The sequence below is a fragment of the Felis catus genome, chromosome C2 (assembly GCF_018350175.1).
Source record: "Felis catus isolate Fca126 chromosome C2, F.catus_Fca126_mat1.0, whole genome shotgun sequence".
Taxonomy (NCBI): domain Eukaryota; kingdom Metazoa; phylum Chordata; class Mammalia; order Carnivora; family Felidae; genus Felis; species Felis catus.
The window spans coordinates 121,612,820-121,637,776 of record NC_058376.1 but is presented as its reverse complement, the minus strand read 5'-3'; the positions used below and the strand labels follow the sequence as shown (position 1 = coordinate 121,637,776).

Genomic DNA, 24,957 nt, shown 5'->3' with positions numbered 1-24,957 from the left:
ATGTGCCCCTAAGATGGTAAATTTTATTGTGTATTTGACCACAATTAAAAATAAATTTTAAAAAGTTATCTTAAATACAGAACCAGAATTTTTAGTTGTTTTTATTAAAAGGGTCAGTCCATTTAAGCAGGAATAGAATGCTGTCCATCCATGCATATTAAAAGCGATCGTTAAAAAAAAAAAGTGATCCTTAACAGTTCTTTAAAATGTAACCCTCTTGGTCACCTGGAGGCTGCTGAGGAATTCTGTGGTAGATGGCTGTGGTCTTGCCCACAGCAGTACTGGTGCCCCAGGGAGTGACACTGTAAACCACTGGCCGAGATCTTTAGGACGTGGTCAAGAGCCTATTTTGCACAGACCAGTGTTACCATAGGCAGTGACATGCCACATTGCCTCCTTGGTCAGAAACACAGCTTGAGAAATCCAATCCAGCACTTAAACTAGGTGTTTTCTCATTAAAGAGGCCTCAAGCACCAGCTCTCTATAGTTAAGGCTGCAAGGGCTTTTATATTCTCAACCGACATATAAATTTGGAATGTTATCTCTGACCAACATGTCATTACCTCAAGAAACCCTGAATCCTCCAAACCCCACCAAAGCCTCTTTTAGGTTTAAATGCTGAACTGAAGAAATCCTTAAGTTGTGGTGATTCTAATTGCTAAAAGGTGGCCTTTGTGATTTATAGCTTTAAATACCTTCTCCAGTTAGGTAGGGATTTAATTGTCACTGGAATCCTGTTACCACAAGGAATGGCCTTCCCATAGATCTCTCCATTCAGGAGACCGAGAGAACTTGAGATGGTTCCAAATGTTCATGTGTTGCCCCCGGTCCTGTGGCTTCACCATGAAAAGCACCTCATTGCTGAATTTACACAGTCTAGTTCTGTGTAGACCTCTAAATGCTAATATCTGGGGACACCTGGGTGTCTCGGTCAGCTGGGCATCCGACTTCATCTCAGGTCATGATCTCAAGGTTCATGAGCTCAAGCCCGACGTCGGGCTCTGTGCTGACAGCTCAGAGCCTAGAGCCTGCTTCTGATTCTGTGTTTCCTCTCTCTCTGCCCCTCCCCTGCTCACAGTCCCTCTCTCTCTCTCTCTCTCTCTCTCTCTCTCTCTCTCTCTCTCTGTCTCTCTCTCTCAAAAATAAACAAACATTAAAAAAAATAAATCTTAATATCTGTAATAATGGCTATCACTTGTTTAGGAGATAATTTAACTATTATAATTTTGCCTAATTCTAAGAAGATTGGCATAGTGATAGTTCTTTACTAAAAAAAAATACAACTGTTACAGGATTTTTTTTTTACCTCAATACCCAGGATTCCTTGTCGCTTTGAGGAACGAAGAAGGGGACACAGAGTAAGATGAGCAGCAGGCAAAAGTATAAGATCAGAAAGTAAGAATAGTAGGAAAGCTCTTTTTGCAGAGAGGGAGCATTTGAAAATAAATACCCCCAACTATAGGCAAGGGTCTTTGTTTTTTAAGGTTTTGGTCAACGCCCCCTCCCCTTCCCCCTCGTTCCTTGTCAGGTTCCACCCTTACCAGCTGGATAGCTCTAGGTGCTGGGCTGTCCCTTCCAGATTGGCTTCATTCCATTGTGTGAGGAGTCAGAGCGGTCTTACTGTCCCTCAGATAACATAAATTTTATGGTCTATTTAGTTTCGTTAGGTATTTTGATTGTCCAATTCCTGAGGGGAACCTGAAGGGCAGTAGGTGGTGTTTGTTACATTCTTAAGAGGAACTTTATGCCTGAGTGAGTTTGCTGTGGTCAGATACTCCCAGCATTGTTCCAAAATATGTGTTTTTACCCCACCCAGGGACCTCAGGTCCTAACCTTTCCTTCTCTGCCTATTTTATCCTATCTCCCTATCATACAACCATAGGAAAATAAATTTGTTGGTTAGAGTATCAACATCTGTATTAGTCTGCTGGGGCTGCCGTAACAAAGTACCACAGATTTCAAGGGTTAAACAACAGAAATTTCTTTTCTCGCAGTTATGAAGGCTTACAAGTCTGAGCTCAGGGTGTCAGCAGGGTTGGCGTCTTTGAAGGCCTCACTCCTTGGCCTGTAAATGGCCACTTTTTCCCTGTGTTTTCATGTTGCCTCCCTCTCTATACGTGCCTGTGTCTAAATATCCTTTCCTTATAAGAAAGTCAGTCCTATTGGGTAAGAGCCCACCCTAATGACCTCATTTTAAATTCATACCTCCTTGAAGACCCTTTCTCCAAATGCAGTCACATTCTGAGGTACTAGGGGGTAAGACTTCGGCATATGCATGAGGGGAATGACGCAGTTCAGCCCACAGCATCTAAAAAGATATGCTGATGCTGCAGTATATCTCATCACAGAGCGGCATTTCCCATTTAATTCTTCATAGTGTGCCTTTAAAAAAATTTTTTTTTAACATATATTCATTTTTGAGAGACAGAGAGAGGAGAGAGCATGAGTGAGGGGGAGGCAGAGAGAGAGGGAGACATAGAATCCGAAGCAGGCCCTAGGCTCCGAGCTGCCAGCACAGAGCCCTACGCGAGGCTTGAACTCATGGACCGCAAGATCATGACCTGAGCCAAAGTCGGACACTTAACCAACTGAGCCACCCAGGTGCCCCTAGAGTCTTCCTTTTAAAGGGAAATTATTTTATCTTCATGTCACTTTCTCCTTGGACATTGGAAAGTTGTGTTAAAGGCAAAAATGTTGGGGTAATTAACGTAATCAACTTTTAAGAAACATTAAAACACAGAGCGTATTTGTCTTCATTGTGTAAGCCCTTTCTCACCTCATGTTCTTAGGCTTCACTTCTGGAATTGAAGGGGCGCGCCACCTGCCCATTTACCACCCTGGAACTCATTGACTGCAGGATGGATCTGTGGTCTCTGCAGAGACTGGGCAGGGCTCTGCCATGCAGCTATTTGCATTCTCTTGTCCTGGATTACTGCAGGTGAGTTTGGAAGGCAGAGTTCCTTCAGGGCTCTGACTGCTGAGGGAGGCAAAGGTAAGGAGCTCAGAGTCCTGGTTCCTTGTGGCTCATCAGGTCATCACAACTCAAAAATCTTCTTAGAACTAATGTTTCTGAGTAAATGTCAGGGTTCTCAAAAGGATTCTTCCTTCCTCCCTCCCTCCCTCCCTCCCTCCCTCCCTCCCTCCCTCCCTCCCTCCCTCCCTCCTGCCCTTCCTTCTTATTCATTTATTCTTTTAACAAATATTTATTGATGGCCTGTTTTTGCAAGACACTGTGCTCAGTGCTAAAGAAGATACAAATATATATAAAGCAATGCCACTGTCCAAGGAAGTCCTCTGTATAGTGGAAGAGAGGAGATATGCTCTTGATTATGTATAACGGAAGGTAGATCACAAAGGATGTCCGTATAAATTTTTTTTTATTATTTTTTTATTTTTTACAGAGAAAGAGAGCACATGTGCATGGGGCAGAGGGACAGAGGGAGAGAGAGAGGGAGAGAGAGAGAGAGAGAGAGAGAGAATCTCAAGCACACTCCGTGCTCAGTGTGGAGCCCTACATAGGTCTCAATCCCATGACCCTGGGATCACACCTAAGCCAAAATCGAGAATCAGATGCCCAACCCACTGAGCCACCCAGGTGCCGGGTTTGTATAAATTTTAGTCGTGGTTTGGATAAGGGAAACCACGATTCCCTAAGGGACAAGTCATTATTCACCAGCAGAGGAGGTGGGAGGAGAGGTGTGGTGCTAGGGAAGAAAGAGGAAGTCTTTCGAGGGCTATGGCACCAGGCTGTCAGGAGAGAGTCAGGGAGCAATAATAATAATGATAATACCAGCTAATTTTTATTGAGCGCTGTGTGCCAAGTACAGCCCATGGATTATCTCATTTATTCTCCCGACAATAGATAGATATATACCGTTACATATGGACGTATGATATATGACAGATGTTTATCATTTCTAACCCTTGACTATAGATGAGCAAAGACTCGGGATTAATTGGCTTGTTTCAGGCATTCACCTCTTAGGGATAGAGCCTAGATGTGAATCTAGCTGGCTGAATCGGAGCCCACTTCTGATCCGTGATACTAGATTGCTGGGGGGTGTATAGTTTGCCATCCGTAAATAATTTCAAGCTGCTTGTGTGATGCGGGGTAGGTCCTGCAACCTCTCTGACCTATGAGGTGATCTCATCCACTTCCCAAGTCTTTGATTCTGTGACTCTTCTTCTGGAGCCAGGTAGGGTCCTGTACTCAGAAGGCCAGTGGGCTGTGAAGTGAAAGAGATGATTCGTGCCTGACAAATGGGACCACAGCGACACAAAGGCCCCTTTAAAGAACTAGGGTCTTATTAGGGCCCTGGTGGTGACAGTGGACAAGTCTCCAGCAAAAGCTGAGGAGAAGGACTATCTCTGGAGGTTCTCCATGTTTCTGAAAAGCTTGGAGGAGCCTGAGTCAGGGTCTCCTAACACAGGACAGCAGAAAGCCAGTGCCCTCAGGACGCCCTGCAGTGACTGAAGACCGACTTGGGAGTCTCCCAGCTTCCCGCACTGCACTAGACACACCCAGCCCCGCTGCTGAGACCCCTCTAGACTCCAGCTCCTCCATTGGTGGGGAGAGAGAAGGAAGAAAGAGGGAATCCTCCTCTTTAGAAAACACCATATTTTAATTGTTGTTTAATATGTTAACACCATATTTTAATAGTTGAAATCCTGCTGCTGCCAAGACGCCTGGAGGTGTCAGTGTTGGGTGGTTGGGAATCACCACTGGTGAAATGGCAGGTTACTGAGGGACTGGAGTTCTTTCCTCCTATTTTCCCTGAGGCTGTGAAGTCCACCAGGCAGGATGTCCTTCTTTCTCATACACAGCTACGCCCCCACACCCACCACGGTAGTCGCCCACCGTAATTACTTATTGGATAAACTAGTAAATTTAAGAAGTTGTTTCTGTTAATACGACTCACCTTATTGGAAAGGTCATCCCTTGACATTCCAAATTCCCTGGCATGATGCTTGTGCCTTCTCTCTGCAAACTCCAAGGACTGGGTGGCACAAGGCGAGGAGCAGCATGAGGCCAGGAAGGAGGGCCAAGAGGTTGAACTTTGCTGAATCTGCTCTGGACATACTTTTTTTTTTTTTTTAAATGTTTATTTTTGAGAGAGAGAGAGTCAGAGCACAAGCGGGGGGGGAGGGGGTGCGCAGAGAGAGAGGGGGACACAGAATCCAAAGCAGGCTCCAGGCTCTGAGCTGTCAGCACAGCGCCCGTCACGGGGCTTGAACCTACAAACCATGAAATCTTGACCTGAGCCGAAGTCGGACGCTTAACTGACGGAGCCACCCAGGCGCTCCTGCTCTGGATGTACTTTAAAAGGCTCCCTTCTTACACAGCCTCCTGCTGCTGGAGTCTTCTCAGACTCCTCCACTCCTGTCAGCTGGGCAATCTCTCCCGTCTTCAGGACCCAGAGCTTGCTCTCCATCTGCTCCTTTGGCTATTTCAAACCATCCTCTGCTCCCTTTGCCCACGAGGCAAACTCTGGGTCCCCCTTCCTCCACATGCAGGCTGTCCCCATCAGTCACCCAGCCCACCCCCGTAGCCACCCCGGCTGTGGAAGCCCAAAGTGGGGGTCGGCCAAATCTGATCTGCCTTGGGGGGTCAGGGAGTGCCTTAAAATGAATAATCCAACAGGTGACATAGGTTTTAAAAGTCACGATTTGTTCCCATTTCTTTCTAGATTTGGAAATGGAGAAATTGAGAGTATTTTCTCAGGCCTGGAGAACAACCAAAGGCTTCAAGTCCTCAGTCTGCGCTACTGTGGTCTGGGGCCACAAAGCGGTCAGCGGCTGGGCTCCATCATATGCCAGAGCTCCATTTGGTGAGATGCGTCCCCTGCTCCCCTCCTGCTTCTGGCTCTGTTCTGTCTTGAGTTGTAGAATCAGCTTGTTTACAGAGTCTACGAACCCATGAATTCCCCTGAGTTTTCACGATGTTTTTAGTCATCTTTTTCTACTGTCTAGTTACTTTTGTTTTCTTTTTCTTAACTGCAAGAGAAAGATCCTTTAGTTACGTTTAAGAATCAAGGGTAACATGCTAAACGCATATCTTTGGCCCGATGACATGGTCATTAGGTCTATTTTTGACGATGGGGTCTGCTATCTATTATGATTATTTATTATTTTGTAACCAGGCCTATTATGAGGTAAGACCTCAAATCCAAATTTGAGGAAGTGAAAATAATATCAGGTGAACAGTGTATTTCACCTCTTCCCCAGTGAGCTGCACCTTGATGGCAATTACTTACAGTGTTCTGGAGCCCTGGCTCTCCTCAGACCCATAGCAGAGTACGCAGAGATGCAGGGGGAAGACCAGCCAGACACCAGGAACTCCCCTCAGCAGCTGCAGGGTAAGTGCTGGGGGACTTCACTCAACACTCTTTGGGACCACCTAAAGAAGGAAACTGCTTTGTGATTAAAGTGACCTTTCCTTGGGTGCCTGGGATGACTCAGTGGGTTAAGTGTCCACCTTTGGCTCAGGGCATGATCTCATGGTTCGTGAGTTCAAGCCCCATGTCGGGCTCTGTGCTGACAGCTCAGAGCCTGGAGCCTGCTTCGGATTCTGTGTCTCCCTCTCTCTCTCTCTCTGCCCCTCCTCGCTTGTTCGCGTGCTCTCTCTCAAAAATAAGCATTTTTAAAAAAGGGACCTTTCCAGTGGTCAGTGGAAATTCTTCTTCCTGAGTATGCATGAGAGTAGAATAACGGACCCCCAACAATGTCTTTGTCCTCAGAACCTGTGTTGGTGTTAACCTCACATGGCGAAAGGGACTGTGCAGATATAATAAAGTTGAGGACCTTGAGATGGGGGCTTACACTGGATCATATGGGTGGGTCCAGTGTAATCAGGGGATCTTTGCAAGAGGGTGGCAGGAGGGTCAGAACCAGAGAGGAGGAGCCATGGAAGGAAAGGTTGGAGTGATATGAGGAAAGGGCCAGCAGCCAGGAAATGTAGGTGGCCTCTAGGATCTGGAAGGAGCAGAGCAACAGGTTCTTCCCCAAAGCCACCAAAAGTCACGCAATCCCCCAACACCTTGACTGTGAGACCCATTTTGGACTTCTGACCTCCAGAACTGTAAGGTAATACACTCCTATTGTTAGAAGCCACTAAGTTTATGGTCGTTCATTATAGCAGCGGTGGGGACTTGTACAGCATGTTAATCAGAACTCTTTCAGTTAAAAGGGAAAGCAACCCAAACGGAATTAAAGGTAAATAGGGGTTTATTGGCTCACATAACTAGACGTCCATAGCTACCTTCAGAGATAGCCGAGTTCAGGGGCTCAGACCATGTCATCAGGAGACCCTGAGTTTGCTGCTCTCGACTCTACTTCCCTTCCGAGGGTTGGCCTTCTCCCCCGGTGCAGCCAGCCTTCTTCTGCATCTGGCTTGTTGACATGTCTACCAGCTGTCCCAGGGCTATAGCATCATGACTTATAATCAGCCAGAAAGTGTGAGCCTCTGTCTTCCAGTGACTGTGGGTTAGATCCCACAGGAGGACTCACACTGGCCACATACATACCTCCTGGACCAGTCCCTACAGCCCAGGTCATGATAAACCGTAACTGGCCGGGACTGACCACACACCCTGTTGGGGGAGGGGTGGAGCACAGGAACAGCAGCCAAACAAGAATCACACCATTCACAGAGGGGGTGGGGGGTGGGAAGTGACAGTCCCCCAAAGAAGTAAACAGATAAGGACAGATGCCGGACAGACAGGAACAACAGCTGCTTACTCCCTTAATAAATCCCTAATATGCATATTTATGACATGTTTTAAAGCTGACTACCTTTGGGGCACCTGGGTGGCTTGGTCGGTTGAGCGTCCAACTTCGGCTCAGGTCCTGATCTCACGGTCTGTGGGTTCGAGCACCGCGTCAGGCTCTGTGCTGACAGCTCAGAGCCTGGAGCCTGCTTCAGATTCTGTGTCTCCCTCTCTCTCTGCCCCTCCCCTGTTCATGCTCTGTTTCTCTCTGTCTCAAAAATAAATAAACGTTAAAAAAAATTTTTTTTTAAATAATAAAGCTGACTACCTTTAGTCATTGGTAACAGAAACTATACCAAGTGGCTAATAGCACAGCCTTAAAGTCAGATCTGGGTTCAGATCCTACCCCAGCTGTGCATTAGTTTGGGCAAATTATCAAATTGATCTAACTTTAGCTTTTTAAGCTACAAAATAAACATAATGATAACCACCTCATAGTGTTTAACAAGGAATAAGTGGTATAATGTAAGGCAGTTAATTTGACATGATGCCTTGCACATAGTAAGTACTTAAGGGATATTAATTATCATCATTACCATCCTCATTATTATAGCAACAACAACCTTTTCCCAGGAGAGTAAACTTGAGGCATGTTGGTGAACATAGTCACTTTACTTGCCTGAAAAAATGAAGATGAAGAGCTCAAGGCCAATGTCCGACATGGGGACAATAGTTAATAACACTGTATTGTATATTTGAAAGTTGTGAAGAGAGTAGATCTTTTTTTTTATTAAAAAATTTTTTTAAATGTTTTATTTAGTCTTGAGAGAAGGAGAGGCAGAGCATGAATGAGGGAGGGGCACAGCAAGAGAAGGAGACACAGAATCCGAAGCAGACTCCAGGCCAGGCTGTCAGCACAGAGCCCGATGTGGGGCTTGAACTCATGAGCTGTGATATCATGACCTGAGCCAAAGTCAGACGCTCAACCGACTGAGCCACCCAGGCGCCCCGTGAAGAGAGTAGATCTTAAATTCTCATCACAAGAAACAAAATTTGTGACTCTGTGTGGTGATGGACAACTACCTTACTGTGGTGAATGTTTTACGACGTATACAAATATCGGGTCATTATGTTGTACACCTGAAACTAATATAATGATAGATGTTAATTTTATCTCATTAAAAAAAAAGTATTCACTGACTTGTGCTATTAAAAAAAAAAAAGGAACTGGGCATCTGCGTGGCTCAGTTAGTTAAGCATCCGATTCTTGGCTTTGGCTCAGGTCATGATCTCACAGTTTGTGAGATTGAGCCCCGCGTCGGGCTCTGTGCTGACAGTGCAGGGCCTGTTTGGGATTCTCTCTGCCTCTCCTGAACTCTCTCTCAAGATAAATAAACAAGCTTTAAAAAAAATAGGGGCGCCTGAGTGGTTCAATCGGTTAAGCGTCCAACTTTAGCTCAGGTCATGATCTCACGGTTCGTGAGTTCAAGGCCTGCCTCGGGCTCTGTGCTGACAGCTCAGAGCCTGGAGCCTGCTTTAGATTCTGTGTCTCCCTCTGTCTGCCCCTCTGCTGCTTGCACTCTCTCTCTCTCGCATTGTCTTAAGAATAAATAAATTAAAAAAAATTAAAAAAAATTTTTTGATAAAAAATAAAAATAAAGAGAGCTGAAGTAAAGGCCACTTTGTGGAAGTGAGTGCAAAGAACTTGTAACTGTGGGAGATTTGTAAATACAATAGTTATCCTCCATTTAGGAACTTTCATGATATCAGAATTATATAGGTTATTTGTTGAATTTGATAATTCAGTCAACCCAATAAATATATAGAAGGGACCTGGAAAACAGTGTTTGTTATCCAAGTATTACTTTCCCTCTGCGATTTTTACTACCAATCCTGTAAAAGGCCACAGTCCTATTTATGAAGTCTTCTATTATAACTTCAGGCCTAGATAACCAAGTGAATCTGTGCTTTTTAAGAAAAATAATTGGAAATATTGGGATTGGGATTGGCATGTGGCAGGCAGGGACAGGTATGAGGTGTGGGATTGGAAAGGCAAAAAAAATAACAAGAATGTGGAGAGGGGAAAATGTGGAGATTTCCTTTTATGGTTGTTCTAAGTGGTTTCTGATCAAAGGGGCATTAAGGCTTGATTTTAAAGGTTCTGGATTTCTTTTCCCAGAGACCAAACAGGCCAGGGTCAGAGCTGACCTGAGAGAGTGCCCGCCTTGTCATTCTTCACAGCAACCTGGGACAGGGTGGAAACTGCTCCAGCTGGGCCAGGCCTGCAGTCAGCGGTCAGCATGCAGAACCTCTTTGAAGTTCCTTTCATTATTCATGCACTAGAACCTTGATTTTTAGGCAGGTAAACTGGTACCTTTTAGCTATTCTGCATTCTTTGGGTAACTGTATTAGACTGCCCTGCACTGGCTGCCGTAACAAAATAGCACAGGCTGTGTGGCTTAAACAAATTTTTTTGTTTAATTTGCACAATTCTGGAAGCTCGGAGTCCCAGATCAAAGTGCTAGCTGATTCTGATCCTGGTAAGAGCTCCTTTCCTGGCTTGCTGAAGGCCACCCTCTTGCTGTGTCTTCACATGGCTGTCCTTAGGTGTGTGCAAGCAGACAGAGGGAGAGACAGAGCTCTCTGGTGCTCCTCTAGTGAAAACACTAATGCTGTCTGATCAGAGTCCCACCCGTGTGACCTCACTTAACCTTAATTACTTCCTTAGAGGCCCCATCTCTAAATACAGCCACACTGGGGGATCAACATATGAATATTTGGGGAACACAAATATTCAGTCCATAGCAGTAACATATGCACCAGCACAGAGTAAAAGTACCTTCTATTTCAAAGCTGGATCGTTAGACCTTTGCTCAGACAAATTTGGTTTTCCCATCTTGATTTCACTTCTTTGCCAGCAGGATAGTCATAAATGAAAAAAGAGGCATAGGAGGCAAAAAAAAAAAAAAAAATTAAAGAATATTACCAGCTCTCTCCTGGCCACAGATGGGTATTGAAACCAAGCCCTGCCACACCAAAAACCTGATTCTTGAGCAGAGGAACCTGGCACACCACCCCCCACAACAATCTCTGTGTTAGCACATCCTGCCAGATCCCTGGGACTGCCCTGGTCCCTGTCCTTTACAGCTCTTGTCTGGAAACAAGGGTGCTATAGACTGATGTTATGTGCCCCCCACATTCATATGTTGAAGTCCTAATCCTTGAGGTGATGGTTTAGGAGGTGGGGCCTTTAGAAGGTGATTAGACCATGAGGTTGAAACCCTCATGAATGGGATTAGCGCCCTTATAAAAGAGAGCCTACGGGCGTCTGGGTGGCTCAGTCGGTTGAGTATCCGACTCTTGATTTAAGCTCAGGTCATTATCCTAGGGTCTTGGGATCAAGCTCCACATCAGACTTTGTGCTGAGCGTGGAGCCTGCTTAAGATTCTCTCTCTCTTTCCCTCTCTCTGCCCCTCTCCCCAACTTGTGCTTTCTCTCTCTCTCTAAAAAATAAAAAAAAAAAGAATAAAAATTAAAAATTAAAAAAAAAAAAAAAAAGAGTGCAGAGAGCTCCCTCGCCTCTTCTGCCCTGTGAAGTTATAACGAGAAGACAGCCATCTATGAACCAGGAAGCTGGCTCTCGCCAGACGCCAAATCTGTCAGTGCCTGGATCTTGGACTTCCCAGCCTCTGGAGGTGTGAGGAATAAATGTTTGTTGTTTATAAGTCACCCAGTCCGCAGTATTTTGTTATAGTAGACCAAATGCACTAAGACAGAGAGAGGGTACATGAAAACCGCAGTAGGTGTGTTTGGGAGGTGTGGATTGTTTGAAAGAAATGTCCAGATACTGAACTTTCATAAGGATCCAGTACTTGTGGCTAATATACTTTGTCACAATCTTTCTACTTTGCGAGAGAAAGGCACGCTTCTCTCACATCCAGTATCTTAGCAGACGTTATTTTCCCTAGGGTATGTACCAAAAGCAGAGACAATTCAAAATATTAGTGGAAGTGTTGAGAAAGTGAATGACTGTAGTCAGTGACATGCCAGTTTTTAGATCCCACGTGGCTTCCGATTTTTGGTTTTAACAAAATTGAAGGAGGATTTAATCAAGCTATCAATTGACAGATCATCACAAATATTTTTTATTTTGATCAACCGCTGTGTGATATTTAGCCTATCATACAGGAGTTCAAAGAACTGAATAATACTGCTGTGATAAAACTCCTTCTAGGATTACCCAATTAAATTTGAATTTTAGATGGAAAACATGTAATTTTTAATAAGTATATCCCATGCAATGTTTGGGATATACTTAACTAGAATAATTATTTGTTGTTTACCTGAAATTTAAAATTCAATTGTGGGGGGGGGGGGCGGGGGTGCCTGGGTGGCTCAGTTGGTGAAGCATCCAGCTCTTGATTTCAGCTCAGATCATGATCTTGCAGTTTGTGAGATCGAGCCCCGTGTTGGGTTCTGTGCTGATTGCATGGAGCCTGCTTGATATTCTCTCTCCCTCTCTCTCTCTCTGTCCCTCCCCTGCTAGTGCTTTGTCTCTGTCTTGCTCTCTCAAAATAAATAAATAAACATGAAAAAGATTATAAAAAAAATAACAATTCAGTTGAGTATCCTATATGTTTGGGGGACAAAAGAGGTGAAATCTGGCAACCCTATTTTATCCCCATCTATGTGAGTAAGATTTCTCAGTATCAGAACTACAACAATGAAAAATAGAAATAGCACTGATGCTGAAGTCTGCCTCATGTTAGCAGTAATATTCTTTAATGAATACATGAATTAATTATAAAAGCAAATAAAACAGCATCCATCTCATAAGAGAGGCATTCAATAAAATTTTATTTCTGTATTAGGATTTATCAAAATGTATAAAATGTATATATTATACTAATCAGTTTTATACTTCTAAAATTGATTAATAACTGCAGAATACATTTTAATGCCTTAGAGTTTTATAATCCCAAGATATTTAAAAATTTTAAATACCCGTAAATGTAGTATTTTTATTACAGAGAAGTATAACAGGATGAAATCAAAAAGACTTGCAAATACAAAATTCAGCAGAGTAAGTAGAATGAAAATACGAGTGAAAACATAAGAGGAGCACCTGTATGGCTCAGTCAGTTGAGCATCCAACTTCAGCTCACGTCCTGCCTGATCTTGTGGTTTGTGAGTTCGAGCCCTGCATGGGGCTCACTGCTGTCAGCACAAAGCCTGCTTCAGATCTTCTGTCCTTTTCTCTCTCTGACCCTCCCCTGCTCATGTTCTCTCTCTCAAAAATGAATAAAAACATTAAAAAAAATTTTTTTAACACAAGAGTAAAAGGGAATGATGTAAAATTTTCAACCACTGAAGAAGAATCTGCTCACATTTTGGGTTGTTTGGGATTTCTTAATGGATGATGATAGATACCAAATTGCTGGGAATTTAGATTCCACCGGATACACCTAAGAGAGTGGTGTAAGAGATTTTATTTTTAAAGGCCAGTATTTGCTATATCCTAGAAATCTCATGCCTTGATATTTTAAAACTTATGATGAGTGAGTTTAGACAACCAACCTAAAACTGTAAAGATAGTACATCGCCTTTCAGTATTCCTGTGGGATGTAAGGGGAGCAAAAATGTTTTGAGGCCACTGTGTTTTAAGGCCCAAATGCTTGGTTTTCTCTCTTGTTCTGTGAGCTGCTCCCAGGCCTCCCAGTCACTGCTTCTGCCCACCAGGGTCAGGCACAATGGCTCTCCATCGCTGACAGAGAGACAGGAACGCCTCATGAGCCAATGACAAGTTCTTCTTAATTGTTACAATGTGTAAAATGCAATCTTAGTAATGATGTTGCTTCCTTCATCATGTGTGTGTTTGCATGTGTGCATTTCTGTCTCTCCTAACATACACCAAGTACTCTTTCTGGTGCTTGGGATACATAGGGTAGAAAACAAAGGTCCTTGCCCCCGAGGAGGGGGCTGGGAATGCAGTGTGCATGTGCGTGTGTGTGCATGGGTGTGCACATGTGCTGTGTATGTATGGGGTGGGGAAGTCAGATAGTCTTTAAAAGGCATAATAAATATACACATGCTCTAGTTTGTTAGAAGGTGGTCATTGCTATGGAAAAAAGAAAATGTCAAAGGGAGCCTGGCTGCTCAGTTCGAAGAGCATGTGACTGTTAATCTCAGGGTCATGAATTCATGCCCCATGTTGAGTGTAGAGGTTACTTAAAAATTAAAAAATAAGTAAGCTTTAAAAAAGTGTCGAGCAAGATTAGCAAGTTTGGGAGTCTGGGGAAGGACGATGGTTGGGGTGTGATTTTAAATAGATGGTTGAATGTAGTCCTCCTTGAAAAGACAGCATTTGTGTACAGACCAGGAGGTGAGGACGTGAGCCTGCCAGTGGGGAGAGCGTGCCAGGCAGAGGGAACAGCCTGCGCCAAGTCTCCAAGAGGCCTGTGCACAGGGAGCAGAAGGGTACCTGGGTGATGACAGGGACAAGGGATCATGGGCCTTGTTAGTGACAAGGGAGCAGAGGAGTTAGGACTTACTTAGGACTTAGGTTTGAGAAAGACCTCTCAATCTGTATAGCAAATGGACCTGGTGGGGCTGGGGGCGGGGGGGTGGGGGCGGGGAGGCCTGTTGGAAAGCTGTCCTCATCCAGGGAGCAGTGAGGGTGGGAAGTGAGAGGGGTCTACCCAAGTGAGACCAGGGCAGTGGCAGAGGAGATCATGTTCCACATCTCTCCCATTTCCTGATGCTTGGGATGTGGGGTGCAAGAGAAAGGAAAGGAAGGGACTAGAATGACTCTAGAGTGATAATATACTAATATTTTAAAAAAATACGCCAAAAGTGTGCTCCTCTCTGCTACATTCTTACTAATCTCAGATGTTTGGAGCCACTTTTATAGAGGGCAGCTGTGGAACGTGGAGAATGTACAAGAGGCCTTTTAGGATGATACTTGGGGCCCTACTTGGTTGCATGCTCTCCTCAAGACTTTGAGGAAAGAAACATGAGAAAGAAAGAACTGAACTGGAATGAGTGGGATTTGACAATAGGCCGGATAATCCTCTCACGAGAATATCTCTGCTCAAAGTGTACATAAAATGAAGGAAATAATTAATAGCAAAGTGTGTAAAGCCCCATTCATACAATTCTGAACAGGCTTTTCTCCCCATCCTTTTCTTTTCCATGCAGCCAAACAGAGGGCAAGTTCAACTTCGAACCGGATTACAAAGCCATCTGGTGCTGAAACAGGGAAAACTGCTTCAGGGAAGGAGAGGAGAAAAAAAGGTACTTGGTTCTTGCTTCAACTCTCCTTCCCTCTTCCTTCATCTGTAAATCGCTTCCTCCTTTCCCAGGCTGTGCAGTCCTGGTACTACCCCAAATGGAAAAACTCACTTGGAGAGAAAGAAGACTCCGTGTCTTGTGGTTTCACGGAAACCAAACACAGAACAGCTTGGCCTTGTCCACCAGAGGGATTTCTTCGGCACATTCAGCAAGCCAGCATCCATTAGGGGGCGTGGGCTCGTTGGGCAGTATCTGCAGTAAACAGCTAGTGGGACCTGGTTGATTCAGCTTGGAGACTTCTCTTCTACCCTCATTGCTTAGCATCAGAAACGGAGTCATTTAGAGGGAATTTTAAGAAATCACCAACCCCATAACCTCGGAGCAGGACTGAACAAAGTGAGAAGCTCTCCAAGCATTAAAGGTTCAAAGCTCAGCATTAGGGAACATGGGTTCTGTGCCCAGCGCTTGCCCTGGTGCCTGTATCTCAGCATCGTATTCTGCAAACCAAAGAATTTGTGCTCACAGCTTCCTAAATTCCACTCCAGCTTTAGCATTTTGAGGTTATAAAGACACAACACAAGGGGCACCTTGGTGGCTCAATTGGTTAAGCATCCAACTTCGGCTCAGGTCATGGTCTCTTGGTGGGTTCGAACCCCACATAGGGCTCTCTGCTGTCAGCACATAATCTGGTTCAGATCTTCTCTCCACCTCTCTCTCCCCTCCCCTCCCTCCTCTCTCTCCCTTCCCTGCTCACACATACTCTCTCTCTCAAAAATAAATAGACATTAAAAAAAGTAAAGATAAGCACAAGATGATCACTAGAGGTGTCATGAGCACAGTCTGTGGGAAACTCTTTGTGGAGGCTAACCTAAACTCATGTTGTTTTGTGTTAGTCCATTATATATATATATTTTTCATACAATTAGTGTGTGGAAGGTGACAGGCCTTTGTGATGTAACTCGTTGCCCTGTGTCTTTTTCTTTCTCAATTTTAATCTGTTTTTGTGGTCTTTTTCCTATTTTTTAAATTATCCTGTGTCTCCTCTGTGAAATCTCTCTTAATTAGATAAATACAGATTCTTAGGATCTAAAAAGCCAAATGAAAGTGAAAAGTGAGAAAATTTATTAGACCTGTCTCTGTCATCTTGTATAAATACAGTCTTTCCACTGGGTAGTACTAGTATATTTTAGAAAACCTACTAAAAGAAAAAAAAAAAAGAATAATAAGAGCCATTCTAGGTTATCACTTGTTTTAGACATTTATTTACCATTTGGGGATATTTTCAATCAAAGATCCTTTCGGAGGAGTTGATTTTTGGGCATTCCTTTTGGGATGAGGATGATCATTGGTCTCCAAGGTAGGGGGCCCTACAGAGGACAGTCCTTACACTGGGCCAGATGACATCTGAAGGCAGAGGAACTGCTGGGTCACTAGTTCTAACTCTCCATATAGACCTAGCAGAAAGTGGTAATGAGGACAAAGACTGAATCTGTGTATCACGCTGTGCAGTTAACTTGACATTGCACCCAGACCCAAAGGTCAAAATCTGTATGGGAACTTCAAGACTTCTCAAGGCTGGAGAGAGGTTCTGACCACTTCTATTTGTTGAGACTTCCTGATTAAAAAAAAAAAAAATTTAAGCAAAGAAGGTTAAAAAATTTCATAGTACTTAAAGTCTTTATGTTTAACAAGCTAGCTCTTCTAATACATATAAAAACATAGAGAATGCATGCATAACCTCAATAGGCAATGACAGCAGAGTCTGAATGTAAGGCCTTCGTGAATGACACCTCCTGTGTGCCACCACCCCGACCCAAGCCCCCCAACCCCCCACCCTAATGTAGGCCTGGAAATGTGTAACCCTCAAGAAGGTAGATAGTTTGAGAGAAAGGTCAAAAAGAGAGCAATACAACTGTTCATCCTCCAGCTTTTAAATAATAGCTTTGTTGAGGCCCATGTCACAATAATACCTTTCAGCTGCTAAAACCTGGCACAAAAATATCAGGCTTGCCTCTTTTGACCTTAAACAACAGAAATATATTGTCTCACAGTTCTGGAGCCTGGAAGTTAAGATCAAGATGTCGGCAGGGCTGGTTCCTTCTAGATGTTCTGAGGGGGAATCTGTTCCATGCCTGTCTCCTAGCTACTGGTGGTTTGTTGGCAATCTAGTGTTCCTTGGCTTATAGATGCATCACCCCGACCTTGGCCTTCATGTTCCCCACACATTCTCCCTGTGTGCGTCTGTGTCCAAGATTTCCTTTTTATAAGGACATCAGTCATACTGGATTAGGGGCCAACTCTACTCCAGTCTGACCTCATCTTAACTAATTACATCTGCCACGACCTTACATCCAAAAAAGATCACATTCTGAGGAGCTGGGACTTAGGACTTCAACATAGGAATTTGGGGAGGGAACACAACTCAGTTCATAACAGGGGGGGTTCAGAATGTAGTTTATAAACAGGATACACATCTAGGAAAACAGCCACACAAGGCAGCATCTTTCAGGGGCCAAACATGGACACTGGGTTTAGAGAACCCAGTGAACTCAGAGAACCCAGGGATGGACACTGGGTTCAGAGGAGGGCATTGTTCCCCAGGGGTGAAACTGAGGAGGAGTTAGAAGTTGACATGTGGAAAGAAAGGACTTACAGGAAGAAGGATTTGAGAGAGGAGAGAGGCTTAACGGTGCAAGCCCGAAAGCCTACAAGTTTAGCTGGAACAAGAGGATGTGGGTGGGTAGACCTGTCAAAAATGCTAGGTCACATTAAGGAAGACTTTGCATGTCAGCCCCAGAGTTGGGACTTGATCCAGTAGACAGTGGGAGCCATTAAAGTCTTTTGGCTCTCAAGGGATTCTGTGCCTCAAATGAATAGAAAAAAAAAATCCTGTGTTTAATTCGTATTTATTTTATAGCTTCTTGTCAGAGCAGACCATTTTCCAGAGTTCACAAAGCAAGTGAAAAAATAGCTTCCCACAATGGATAATTACTTTCAGTCATAAGGTATTTGGTTGGGGGTGAGTTTTGTCTTTGGTAGAAGAGTTCTACCTGCATCAAAATAAAGAGTCAGATGGAGCTGATTTATATTAACCTCTTAAGGGTGGAGTCCAGATGGTTTCCATTTGGTCCCAATTGGAAACAGCCAAACTATTTGTATGCTTGCCCCTTTGTGGACAGGAGGCTTTGGCCTGTTGCTTGGAAAGTTGAACTCACAATACTGTATGAATCAAAACCTCCATTCAGAAGCCTGACACCCTTTATTATTCCTCCTGAAACGTGTAATTACAAGAACCTGACAATTTTACATTTAGCAGCCAGTTGTAGGTTGATAGAAGAGGAAAAATATTCCAATTCTGTGCCTGCAGAATTTAGACATCTGTTCATCTAAGCCAGTCCTGCCTCAAAGCAGCACTGAACATGAAGATTCATTAGATCAGTGGTTCTCAAGCTCAAGCAGCATCAGAGGCACCCAGTAGGCTCATTAAAACACAGATTGTGGGGCCCTGCCCCACAAAGCACCGAATCTGTAGGCAGAGGTAAGGCTGGAGAGCTTACATTTCTATCAAGTTCCCAAGTGTTGCTGATGCTGTTAGCCCACTTTGAGATCCACTGCTTTAGAATGAAAATCAGATCACCTTCTCTTGATTTATTTTGCTCAGTGAAGAAAATCAGGAGGCAGAGTGAGACTCCTAGATGCCTCTTCTCTGCCTTGGACACCACAGAACAAACAGGGCCCAGGCTTCTCTGTCTCTTCCACACCCAGTCTGGCCTATGTCTGAGCCCCCTGGCTCTGTACCAGGAGTCTGTGGGAATTGGGAACCCTGGGTCTGAAGGGTGATTAACACTCAAGTGAGTGATATCTGTTCTGGCCTATGCCTAATCACAAGCCTGTCAGGTCCATAAAGAGCCAGAATATGGCAAAAGATGGGAGGTCACCGAATGGTCATCAGGAATAGTCTTCTGCAGATAAGATAGCGTCCCTGAGCCCCATTCAGCAGGTCCTGCCACGTCACCTCAAGGCCCCAAAAGTTGCTAAAAGACTCAGCAAGGACTCAGGCGTGCCCTGTCACCTGGGCCTGCTCTGTTTCCTAGCCCAAACCCCACACTGTAGTTTCTAGGTGTCTTAATTGTCAAGGATTTAGGACTAGGAGGGCCAGTACATGACTTAGACATGTACTGAGAGCAAAATCCAACCATAAAATGGTCAGTCTACAAGCTTGAGATTGATCAGACCTTTGCTACAGTACCAATGCCACCCAAGTGCCAAATTCACTTCCCCAAAGAAGGCATTGTTTATAACATAGCCGTGGTCCATAGGAATACTTTGGCATTAAGGAATGCAAGCATTAAGTTTAAAAGACAAGATGTAATCTTCAAAACAGTTTTATTGGTTCCAGATCCAGAAGTTACTGATTAATATCCTGAAATTATTTTACTTGGGGTTTTATCCTGGAATGATAGTCAAACAATGGAAACCTTTGTGGACATGTTCCAAGGTCCAAGGTATGAATCACCCAACACTAATTACACTTTGCCTCCTTAAGTCCTGCAGTCAGTGTTCTGGTTTATAAATCTGTGGTAATTACATAGGAAATCACACATATTCCTTGTTGATGGAAGGAAACTATTTTGAGCAAGTTTTTTTTTTTTTTTAATCAGCCTTATTAAGAAGGTCCTGCTCAGACCTGGCATCTTTAGATGAACATTTGAGTAGTTCTTAAGCCAAATAGAATGTGTGATGTCCAAGAGAATATGCAATGCGCAGCTGTCCTGGTGATCCCAGGAGACACCAGAGAGTGAGGGGAAAAAATGAGGAACCTCTCTGGGGGAGCTTCTGGTTCCATGAAAATTTTTTACACTTGACCTTTGAGTACTGGCCCACATAGGAAATAGAGTTCTTTCCAGAAAGACTGAAAAGAGGTTTATCAACTGGGAAAGAGAGGGCATTCTAGGCAAAGGGAACCACATGAGAAAAGGCTCAGGGGGTGAAAGTGCACAGAGTGTTCAGTGTATGGGAAATGTGATGTTCACTGCATAGTGGTCACTGAGAGAGTGGCTGGAGGTGTAGCTGAAAAGGCCAGAGGACCCACGTGGCCAAAAAGCCATGAATGCAGTTGAGTTGGGGTTTCTGCTGTGTGCAAAGTTAGAGCCATGATTCCTCTGAAGCAAGGCAGTGACATGATGAGAATTGGATTTTTGAAAAGAACCTTGGGCAGCATTGCAGCATGTGTTTCGGAAAAAGGGACATTCGGGTGAAGGGAGACAGACCAGTTTGGAGGCTGTCACGATAGTTCAAACATGAGGAGCAAAAGTGCAGAGTGCAGTGATAGAAAGATGGTCCAGGTCTATTTAGGAGGGAAATCTGAAAGGACCAGATAGCCAGTTCAATGAGGGTGAAAGATTCTGCAGTCAGGGACAGTTGGGGGATCTTGGCAATTAACCACAGAGAAAATGGGATGAAGCACAAGGTTGGGTGAGTCCAGACGGATCTGTGGAGAGGCTTCCAGAGGAGGTGTGCAATTATAAGAAGTATGTATCTGATCCTCAGGGAGGTGGTGGCAGAAGGGGAGATACCTTCCACAAGGAGGTTTTCCAGCAGGGCCGCTCTCATTCCAGTGTTTCAATGACTTACAGTTTCCAGAAATGAAACTGAGAAGACAGGCAGTAACATTTGTTGTGTACTAAGTACCTCTACAACCATTACTTCACCATGCTTCCCAGTCGATCCTCCCAGTGCATCTAGGAAGTGAGTATTATCTCTGTCAGAGCAGCGAGGAAACTTGGGTTCAGAGAAGGTAAGTGGCTTTCTGGGGAGTCCCACAGAGTTTTTTAGAGAGAGGTTTTAAACCCAGGGATTCTGCTTTCTCTACACCCTCCTGCCTCTTAGTCACAATTGGCATTGCTGTGCCGCCACTAAGTTCTCGGAGACAGAGGAGTGTAAATTAAAATAGTCATTGTCTGTGAACTTGTTTTTGTTTTAAAGAAATGTTAAGATTAGGGGAAAATAGGTTGGGATGAATACAGCTGGGGTGGATCAAGTATTACCAGGGGCTGAGTATGTACTCACCTTTCTTTACTCTGAGGAATTTGTTTACTATTCAGAGAAAAGTATTTGGTTCTGCTTAAATTTTGGATAAAGGCCCAAAGGAGGAAATCCCTGTGCTAAGCAACATCAGCCTTCCTACCCTCTGACAGGGCACTGTGACTCCCTAAATTCTGCAGAATGGTTTGGACCAGCACTTTCCAAATTGGTTATTTTTCATGAGCAGAGATGACATTGCGACCTTGCTTTCCACCAGTTGGAGGGGAATTTGGATTGCTTTTCCCCTGGGGATGCAAGTTGTACCAGGCCAGTCACAGACCCGGAAGCCCCCTTCCTCTCCAATTGCATACATTTGTGCCGTGCTGGCTAAGTCGGTGGGGTGGCAGGGGTAGACTCGCAAAAACTGTTTCTTTCCTTGTAGTGCTCTAGTGCTCAGCAACTGCACAGGAATTTGGCCTTTGGCCTTAGCTCCACTGGCCTCGTGTTTCATCACCACTGCTTTCTGGCAAAAAGGGGACAATAAGAAATGAGTGCCACATGTGATCAGTATCCACATCATTAATTATTCTGAGCAGTAAACTTAACTTTTCAAAGGCACTATGTTTGTGAAGAGATTTTATAAATAGAAAAGTCGTATCCTATTCGTGTTCATAAATGGTCTCAAGACATTATTAGCTCCCTTGTACTTGGAAAAACAATAAACAGTGAGATAAAATTTTCCACAGTATGATTACACTCTATACTCTATTATTCATTAATTCATTCATTTGTTCAATGGTTATTAAACACCCACAGTGTGTCAGATACCGTCCTAATATATTAGCACTGCTAAATTATTTACAACAGCTGTCATTTGCCATCATTCCCATGCCCTGGATGTAAGAACAAATACATTTGGACAAGTTAGGCTTACCCCCAATGAAACTAAATGATGGGCTAGTTTTCATCCCCCCAACTGTGTTTTGAAGGAAAATAACAAAAAGTCCAGCTATATCACCTTTCCCTAAAAGGAAAATAACAAAAAGTCCAGCTATATCACCTTGCCCTAAAAAGTCATTCTCTTTCCTGAATTGAAAACTTATACTTGGTTATCAGTGACTCTTCTCTCTTCCTTGTTCTTCCTACACACTAGATAGCGATCACTTCATGTCAGCTTCAAATGACAGGGAGTTTGTCTCTTCTGTTCCCTGTTGGATTCCCAGCACCTAGGACAGTGCCTGACATCTGGTAGAGCTCAAAAATATCTGTTGAAGGGGCGCCTGCGATGGGCATCTGACTTCGACTCAGGTCATGATCTCACAGTCCTTGAGTTTGATCCCCACGTCGGGCTCTGTGATGACAGTACAGAGCCTGCTTAGGATTCTCTCTCTCTCTCTCTCTCTCTCTCTCCCTCTCTCTACCCTTCCCCCCTTGCTCTCTTTCTCTTTCTCTCTCTCAAAATAAATAAATAAAATTTTAAACAAAGAACATACTCTTTTAAAAAAATGTGTTGAATGTTGAATGAATTCAAGTACAGAAGAGTCCTCTCTAGCCCTTGGGATTAGGTTCTCAAGTCAGCATATTAGGCAAAATCAGTGTATAGCTAAATGATTCTTTACAATCCTTTAAACTGTACCCCAGTGTTTATAGCAGGACTTTCAACAATAGCCAAATTATGGAAAGAGCCTAAATGTCCATCAACTGATGAATGGATAAGGAAATTGTGGTTTATATACACAATGGAATACTACGTGGCAATGAGAAAGAATGAAATATGGCCTTTTGTAGCAGCGTGGATGGAACTGGAGAGTGTTGTGCTAAGTGAAGTCATACAGAGAAAGATACCATATGTTTTCACTCTTACGTGGATCCTGAGAAACTTAACAGAAGACTATGGGGGAGGGGAAGGAAAAAAAAATTATAGAGGGAGAGAGCCAAACCATAAGAGATTCTTAAAAACTGAGAATAGGGGCGCCTGGGTGGTGCAGTCGGTTAAGCGTCCGACTTCAACCAGGTCACGATCTCGCAGTCCGTGAGTTCGAGCCCCACGTCGGGCTCTGGGCTGATGGCTCAGAGCCTGGTGCCTGATTTCCGATTCTGTGTCTCCCTCTCTCTCTGCCCCTCCCCCGTTCATGCTCTGTCTCTCTCTGTCCCCAAAAAATAAATAAACGTTGAAAAAAAATTTTTTTAATAAAAAAAAAAACTGAGAATAACTGAGGGTTGATGGGGGTGGGAGGGAGGGGAAGGTGGGTGATGGGTATTGAGGAGGGAACTTGTTGGGATGAGCACTGGGTGTTGTATAGAAACCAATTTGACAATAAATTTCATGTTAAAAAATAAATAAACTGCCCACACAATAAATGTATAGAGGTATATTATTCCCAAGTCCCGTGCAATTTCTTGCCAACTTTGGAACAGGTCATTGTTAGCTAAGCCCCAGATGAAGTAGTTGGCTAGTGTTTAGGGGGTTATATTGTACACAAAGCATATAATTTCAAACACTTGGAGGCAATCTGGCTTTGGGACCAGAGACTCAGATTTCCCATCTCACACTTACTGAGTGAATTAGCTGGCATGTCCATGGCTATTTATTCTTCTCCATCCTCTTCCTGTCTTTCTCTTTGCGTATAAATTAAATGTGTACATGATGCCATTCCATAGCACTGAGTGACACTGAACTTCATAAAAGCTGAATGGACCAATGGGGGTAAATTAGATTCCAGGACCACTGACCTCAGTCATGAAGTCTACAAAGGCAAGATGGTTCTTTCTACTTCACATTTGTCCTCCTAGAGTTCAAAAAATGTGACAACTTTGCAGATTCTGAATCCCTGAGTAAGGACTATCACTTCCCTAGGATCAATGAACAACTTGCTTATCTTCTACTAGGAAATTTCTAGAAACATTGATTTTCCTCTTTAGCCAAAGTAAAGGCAACAATTTAAATCTTAAGTGAGATTTCCTTTCATACAGAGCAATTTGGGGCTTGCTATTATAAAGAATAAAGGATGTACTGGGTACTTTTTTAAAGGATTTTTAAATTACATCTATTTCCTTGACTATATTCCAAAATAAATCTACTCACACAAGTCAAATAAGTATAATCTTAAAAATAAAATGAACTTATCTGGTGGTAAGTGGGGGAGCTATTATCTAAAAATAACAAAATACTATTATTTTCTTACAGGAATCAAAAAAATTAAAGATTCGGCTGGTCCTTGGTTAGTGAAATTGTATTTGGCAGATAATGGCATAGATGGAAAAGGAAAAGAAGGAGAAAATGGCTTGTTGGAATTCACGCAAATTTTAACATGGTGAGTAGAAAATTAAGAGGTTTTATTTGTTCACCTTCTAAAACTCGGTGCTTTAGTTAAATTGTAGGGACAACAATTTAATTGCAGTTTATTAATAGTGCTAAGTGAGGGTTTTTAGCTCTGAGAGGAAAGCAGGGACCCACCTTGGTCTTGGTTTGTGATCTTAAGGAAAATCCTGAAATCATAAAAATGGCAGACAGTTGTATGTGAGCCCACAAAGTGGTCCCAAAGACCTCACTAGAAGCCCCATTTTATGAAGTTGGCAACAGAGGAAAGGCAGGAGTTATGACCTCTAGATTTTTTTCCCCTAAAGTCAGCTATGTGACCTGAGGAAGAAAGGCAGACTACTCAAGTGTGAGCACTTTTTTGTTTTTGATTACAAAGTTGTCCCAAACTACTTGGGCAGAAAGAGCATTTCTCAAAAGCTCCTGGAAAACAGAATATTTTCTTGCCATGTTTATGCTGACAACCTTGGACATCTCTCTGTCCAGCTCTCCTGAATCCAAATACCCAGTGGGCCAAGCCACAAGTCAGCATTTGCAGCACAATAGGAAAGATTGCCCAGTAGAAGACTCCAGGTTATACCATGTCAGGATATTAGTACTTACAGCACCTTAGGGTAA

The 24,957-nt window shown here is 43.6% G+C and overlaps 1 protein-coding gene and 1 long non-coding RNA gene across 5 annotated transcripts in view; one reads left to right on the top strand and one right to left on the bottom strand.

Annotated features, from left to right (window-relative positions):
* LOC101098082 overlaps positions 1–24,957 on the top strand; it is a 52,188-nt gene that overhangs the window by 10,051 nt on the left and 17,180 nt on the right. For all 4 annotated transcript variants that reach the window (XM_045037508.1, XM_045037510.1, XM_045037507.1 and 1 more), the window contains 5 exons: positions 2,790–2,938; positions 5,688–5,828; positions 6,226–6,356; positions 14,904–14,999; positions 24,208–24,334. In XM_045037508.1, the coding sequence (XP_044893443.1) occupies positions 2,790–2,938; positions 5,688–5,828; positions 6,226–6,356; positions 14,904–14,999; positions 24,208–24,334 (644 nt within the window). The remainder of the gene's footprint in view (positions 1–2,789; positions 2,939–5,687; positions 5,829–6,225; positions 6,357–14,903; positions 15,000–24,207; positions 24,335–24,957) is intronic.
* Positions 16,239–21,584, bottom strand: LOC109491476. The gene is made up of 2 exons (XR_002144841.3): positions 17,046–21,584; positions 16,239–16,611 (listed from the first exon to the last, which is right to left on the bottom strand). It is a non-coding gene; the product is annotated as an uncharacterized LOC109491476 (long non-coding RNA).